The 7,128-nt window shown below is 39.8% G+C and overlaps 1 protein-coding gene across 1 annotated transcript; it reads right to left on the bottom strand.

The window, feature by feature from the left end:
- Positions 1 to 5,619: 5,619 nt before the first annotated feature.
- On the bottom strand, positions 5,620 to 6,833 carry LOC115259327 (small ribosomal subunit protein eS24). Its single transcript, XM_029859859.2, has 2 exons — positions 6,702 to 6,833; positions 5,620 to 6,160 (listed from the first exon to the last, which is right to left on the bottom strand). Exon 2 carries the CDS (start codon positions 6,148 to 6,150, stop codon positions 5,758 to 5,760), a length of 393 nt encoding a protein of 130 aa, XP_029715719.1. The 5' UTR covers positions 6,151 to 6,160; positions 6,702 to 6,833; the 3' UTR covers positions 5,620 to 5,757.
- Between the last annotated feature and the right edge of the window lie 295 nt (positions 6,834 to 7,128).

Here is a 7,128-nt window from a genome sequence, read left to right on the forward strand (position 1 = left end):
CCGACTAGCCGGTCAGCCCGGAAAAAATGTTCCTTCAGTTCCGGAAAATATATTATTCCCAATTAAGCCTTTTATCGAATTGTCCGCGTGGTCTTGTAGTATCCCTACGAGGTAAGAATCAGTCATTGCCAGACATATTAAATGCTAGACATGACCCCACACACTAACTTTTTTTTACCGAACTCAGCTATATTTTTGACGAGATTATAACAGCTGAGCGCTCGGTGATCAGTTCGGTAATTAAAACAACTACTGAGCGCTCAGTAGTCGCGGCACTTCACCGAACTGTCAAAAATAACTGAAGTGATTGCTATGAGTATGACGACAGCCCAGCATTTTTTTGAAAGCCGTTCGGTAAAACCATAGGCATTTTTTCAGGGTAGATAGCTGGCCAGCCCAGTGCTTTTTTGACGAAGTTCGGTTACAATGAGACTGTTTTTGCTCCACAAACGACGAGCTTCCAGCAATCATAGTATATTTTGATGCGTTTAATACTTAATTCAGCGTTTTATTTATAATTCAATACAATCACGCTACAGAAATATATTATTCATGTTTCTTGTAAAACCCCAGCGGTCGTCATCTTGTTGCAGAATCTTGCACTGAGTCCGGATGGTGATGTCCTAAGCCACGTTGTTAGCAAAAAAAAAATCATTGGATTCGGTGGGCAAAAATCCGGTGGGATATTCTATAAAGAAAATAAAAAAACATGAAAATCGAAGTACTTACACAGTATATCATTTGCGCTTACATCACACTGTTTGATTCACTTGCAAATCCTGACCATTTTTGTTTGCACAGCCGTGAAACTTCCGAGCACTTTCCAAAACATTGAATTTCTTTGATTACTAATACTGAGCATGGAAATAAAAAAGATAGCGTACGATTTGACAGCTCTGCTCGCGGAACTAACAGTTCATTCAGCACTTTTTTTACAGTCGTACGGTAATCAAATGACGACTATTCAGTAAAAAGTTCAAAATTGCTGATTAATCAGTAACAATTTTTACTGAACTTTTTTACTGCAGGGGAAATGTCAGGTGTGCTGAACATATCAGCAAAAATATTTGCCATACACAGCATATTATCTTGAAAAAATGCTGTCTCCAGTAGTGTATATTACAGTGTTCAGTAAAGACTTGAAAATACTACCGAGTGTTCAGTAATTTCGCTCTTTTGACGAATGTATCCGCTAAAAAAAGTACCGAACATCGAGTGTGGAATTAAGTGTGCATGGGTAGCATTTTCATATGTAAAAGTTTTGCTGAAGTGACTTTCCTATTAGCACAGAACAGATAGACATCATCATTAGAAAAATAGGCGCTGGTCATCAAAAATCGACAGCAGCGAACCTAGCGGTGGCGGGCAAGCTTTTTACGCTGTGAATTTCTCCACCCAGCAGGCAATTAGACGACTATTCTCGTCTAATAGTTCATACACTCAAACAAATTGACTCGTCTAGGATTGCTTGATATTGGGATATTGATGTTTAACATGGATTTGCGCAATTTGTAAAACCCTTGAATGTCACGTGTTAAACATATCTCAAGCTTAGTATCATACGGGAGTATCTACAATGATCGGTTTCTCTTCATCGATTTTCTCTTTGGTTAATAACGTGGCCGGCAAATAATTTCGGCTGTTTTTGTTATTTTAGATGCCAATTCTAGTCGTCCTTCACCGAAACGCACCGAGAGATCATCCGAATATTAGTGGTATATCCCGGAAAAATCCAAAAAGAAAATCGATGAAGAAAAATCGATCATTGTTGATTCGCCCGTATGATACTAAACGCGAGATATAAATTCGCCAACATTTTTTTTGCCCCGACTTTTCAACAAATCACACGTTTATTATGTGTATTTCACGCGGAATTAAATTTAAATGCCTGTGCATTCTGATTGAAGGGGGGTAGGGTGCGTGCACCAGTTATTGCACTACCTATGGAAAACTATTTCTACAAAAATAGGAAGAAGACCGACGAATCAGTATTGGTAAAAACTCAAATCTCATGATTGAGTTGTTTCACGCGCGATTCTTGACTCGCTAAACTCACCACCGAAAAAATCATGCACGTTTTGACTCGTGATTTTACTCATTGCTTTATTTCTTGGTGTTCTTATTATTTACAACGAAGTTATTAGGATTGTATAACAGAATAAAACTAAATCTTGCGTACAACAATAAAGAATGTCGTTTAAAATGATGTGGATTCGTTTTTCAAGTGAACGAGATTTCGGCGCTAAATTCGTGAGAGCGAGATTTTGCATGAAAATCTCGTATGTGAGAAAATGATTCAGAATCGCGCGCGAGTTTGCTCACGCAGGAGACGTTCATGAACCAGTTTTGAGTGTGAGTTTACCAACACTGCGAAGAATATCGTTGATATGTCAAATGATTGATTATTTTCATACTTCACAGGGAACGTTAATAAATTACGTCCAACATTTGGGAGAGGGGTCTAGAAAAGAGTAACAGTACGTGTATTAGGTATAGGAAAATATCGAATCAGAGGGCACAAATTAAACCCGGAAAGCGTCAATCGACTTCCCAGGTGTTGACAAAATGAGACATTCGTTGAAAAATATCCTGGAAGAATTCCCTCGGAGAACGAATAATTTCCGACAAGTGGAAATCCAAAGGCGGTTGAAAAAGATGCTAGCTCTAGAATGAAGCAGAACAGAGTGACGGAATCGAGGATAGGATAATCAAAAAGTTGTACCGCTCATACTCTGGGTACTGGCCTATCGATGTATTCTCCTGGAAATAGTTCAAAAAAAAAAAATAACCCTAAATTGAGTGGAATTAACAAAAACAAAATAGCGGCTCACGTCTGAACTCACGTTCTTCATGGTGGCCATGATGGAACACGTTTGACGTTTTTTTTTTCGTGAGTTATGTGTCACCAGTTATGATACATACACATGCATTCATTAAAAAAATACAACAGCGCAAATTCGTTTGGAAAATTACTTCAATTTCAATCGCATCACATGTGAGATTGTGATGATTTGCCCAAGTAACCACGGTGCTGAAGCCTTATTACATGCAGATATACGGTGTGTTTAGAGCAATCATTGCTTTGCATGAACACTTATGGTTGATTTATAGTGGAAATGACAATTATGCGACTGATTAAAGATTATACCAGTATAATCGTACTTCGATTCTATAATTGCCCATTTCCACTTTAAATCAACCTTAAGATTGCATGTAAAGTAATGATTGCTCTAAATACACCCTTTATCAGCATGCAATATGGCTTCAACACCGTGGTTACTTGGGTGGCTATCGGGTTCTGTAAAAGATAAAGCTTATTGAACGCCAGGTGTAACAAATATTAAGCTGATGTGACTTACATCAAGTCTGATGTGAAGTTCATGTTGTGAATCAGATTAGTCTGCGGTGTATAAACCATTGAATTCAATGGAAAAACACATCTGACTAACTTTGACGTTTATGGAACAGTTCATAAATCAAGCACATGAATCGGCCGTGTCAACTTTTTTCAGTGTGTTCATAAATAGGCGAGTTCCACTGAAACGTCAAACGGTTTTAGACTAGCCGTGCTTGTCATTTTATATGAGAGCATGCACTGTGAATTTCAAGCAAGAAAAAATCATTTTATTCCGCAATGAATGTGAAAATTAACCACATAAGTGGATGGAATTTTCAATTTGCTCTAAGATGCCTATCTGTTCTGTGCTATTAGGCAATTCTCTCATCTCATGTTTGTCTTCAAAACCTTGTCAAGCTTAGAAAATTGAAGCTAATAAACAATACATTACAAGGTTCGAATTCCCATAGAATGAGATCATTCATTCGCACTACAACACCATAGGAGATAATGTCACATTGGCTGATTACAGTACAAATGCGAAAAATCTCCCTTTTCCCCCTATCCGCAACCCGGGAACGCGCCCTGTTGGATTTCGAAAGCCTCGGAGAATATTACAAACCTTCAATGGCATTCCCATACACTAACCCACATTGCCCATTCAGGGGTCTGACTCTGGGCCTATTACCCTCCCTCAGTTTGTAATATTCTCACCAACTTGGAATTATATTTTCCAGACACATAAATGACTTCGACAAATGTTCGATATACTATGCAGCATCATGATCAGTATAACTATATCAGATGACGATGACTTGAAGATCTGATTTTTACAGAATTGTTTGCCATTGATTATACATTCAGCTATTCTAATCATTACTGCAAAGCACATCGACCACATGCCTGAAATCAAAGCTTCCTGGAAGATATAATCCAAGCCCAGGGCAGTATAAGAGATATAAATTTTGGAACAATATTGGGCGATTGCCATTGAAAAAAAATACATGAATGAAAAACACTCTAAGAAAAAAAAAACCAGTGGAATTTGTTTCGTTGAAACACCAGAAACACACTTACAGAAACTTTGAAAAAAAATTGAATAACTACATGTTTTTGCAAATTTACAATGTTCAATTGCCATGGGGCGCCAATTTGGATGCTTGCCAAGGGCGCCATGGGACCACGCTACGGCTCTGTCAATATGCTAAATGTCAAAAATCTCTCAAAAAGCTAACCTATGAAAATTAAAACTATGTCTTATGACTACCGTACATATTGTTATGAAATATTTTGCACATATTAAAAAAAAAACCGCAACCTGGAATCAAACCAGGAATGTCAAGGTTGGCGAGTACTTGCTTTACTCATACGCCCATCGACGCTTCGGAAGTTTAGGTGGTTAGAAGCCAATGAAAGGTTTTGCTAATTTTTAGCAATGGTGTTTCATAACACATCTTATGATTTTCATACGAAGCTCATTATGAGATTTTTCATACGATAAGTCTTATGGATTTCGCTTTTCAATGTATGAAAAGCATACGAGAACTATGAAATGATGAAAAATATAAAAATAACTGATTCATAAAATGTAAACTATGAAAACCATACGAACAGTATCCTCAGTGTATATTACTTTTAAAGTACTCTTCGAAAGATATCTCGGTAACCAAATATCCGATCGTAATAAAATTCAGTCAGGTTACAGTTTTCTATCCAAAAGGATGAAGTTAAAAGGCAGTTTGGTGGTGAAAAGGCTAGTGACGACTCAATCTGCAGTTCTATTTCAACTACTATACTGGTCCTAGCAAACCACTCACCCAAATAACCGCAGAGTACAATACACAGCTCTAGGATTTATTGAATATTATCGATACACACTACAGTGACTAGAGGTTGCACCGACTGAACTAGCACGATTAGCACTGACTAACGGACAGCACTACAGCACACATAATACCTAGTGAAGAATTTTCCACTTGACGAAAAGTTTTCTAAGAGGAGCAAGAATCGAACACACATCGAGGATTGCAAAACGCCTAGACGACCGACGCCTGAAAAGTAATTCCTTAAACTTCTTGTGTACAGCAGCCTAAAAAAATGGTATTCGCAAAACCCGAAACTATCAACATCCAAAGTAGTTTACTCTAGCCAAGGATATTATAGTGAAATGAACCTTATGCATTTTGATGTTTCCACCCTGAACAAATGTTGCTCCAGTTTTGAATACTTACCGAGGCCGAGTGCTGTGATATCAACATCTATGATTAACAAGGAACTCGCGCTTGGGTACTTATATTAAACCATAAAGTTATATTTTCTTTCCCTTCGATGGAATAAACAGCTCCCACCGGAGTGAAAAACCCGGAACCAGGGCCCCACAAAGCACAACAGCGACCAGAATAAGGATCTGACCCGCTTGCTTACTTCTTGACGGCCTGTCCGACCTTGGCCTTCTTGGTACCGCGCACCTTCTTCATACGGTTCTTGCGTTCCTTGCGCTGCTTGCGGGTCATCTTCTTCTTCTCGTACAGTCCGTGACGGCCCAGCCGGTGCTTGGGTTCGAACTTCTTGGCAAAGTCCAGGGTGTCGTAGATCAGCGCGAAGCCGGTCGACTTGCCACCGCCAAAGTTGGTCCGGAATCCGAACACGAACACCACATCGGGGGTGGTCTTGTACATGGCCGCAAGCTTATCACGGATTTCCTTCTTGGGGACCGAAGCCAGACCCGGATGCAGGACATCGCAGATCATTTGTTTACGGCACAGCAGACGGTTGGTCATGAACCGGCGGGTACGGATTGTAGCGGTCGACATTTTGGCGCACCTAAAACCAGAGAAAACAATAACAATCAATCTCCAGCTGATGCAAGTTCATCCTTCCGCAATTTATTGTGCGTTTAGCACTAAATTGATTTCCGAAAAAACTTCATTGACTTCCGCTGCCTTTCCTATGCGTTAAACATAACGTCGGAAGTAGTGCGCTGTACAGTAAATCTGGTTTTCTATACAGCGCACTACTTCCGACGTTATGTTTAACGCATAGGAAAAGCAGCGGAAGTCAATGAAGTTTTTTCGGAAATCAATTTAGTGCTAAACGCACAATAAGTCCGATTTAACGCCGGAAAACAATGAAGCACACGAAACATTCACTTGTAAACAAATCCGATTTGACACTGTGGAGCAGCAGCAGGAAGCCATAACCTCACTCTTCCTGTTCGCAATCGGCCTCGGCAAAGTGAATGTTTCCAGAGCCATTTTCCGGATTATCCCGTTAATTCCACACTCAAATCATAACTTCTCATTAGCCCGACACTTGGATCTATCCATTGCACATAATTAAACCACGAATTCGAACGAAAAACTACCTTTTTTAACAGACTGAAGGTAAAACCTCAACACGTCTTAGCGAACGCACTTTAGCGAAAAGAAAGATCCTTCGGGGAAGGCATGTTAGCTCGGTGACAGTTCTTTCGCGCCGGAATGTTGGCAGCTTTGCGTGTTGACAACTGACGGTTGCGTGCGTTTGATTTCATCTTGAAAGTTTTTCAGGAGGGGTGTCATTCAGGTTCGTTTACACCGCAGTTTAGTGCATACCCAGTGCATTTCGTAAGCTTGACGTAAGTCTGACATCAGTCTTACGGTCAGTCTTACAGAGCTTGACATCAGACTGATGTAAGACTGACGGTCAGTCTGATGTCAAACGATTCTGCACCGTTTGCGTCAAGCTGTCGGGCTTCGAACATGCGAGCTGGATTTCGACGAATCAGACTGACGTAAGTCTGATGTCAAGCT

The sequence above is a fragment of the Aedes albopictus genome, chromosome 2 (genome assembly GCF_035046485.1).
Source record: "Aedes albopictus strain Foshan chromosome 2, AalbF5, whole genome shotgun sequence".
NCBI classification, from domain to species: domain Eukaryota; kingdom Metazoa; phylum Arthropoda; class Insecta; order Diptera; family Culicidae; genus Aedes; species Aedes albopictus.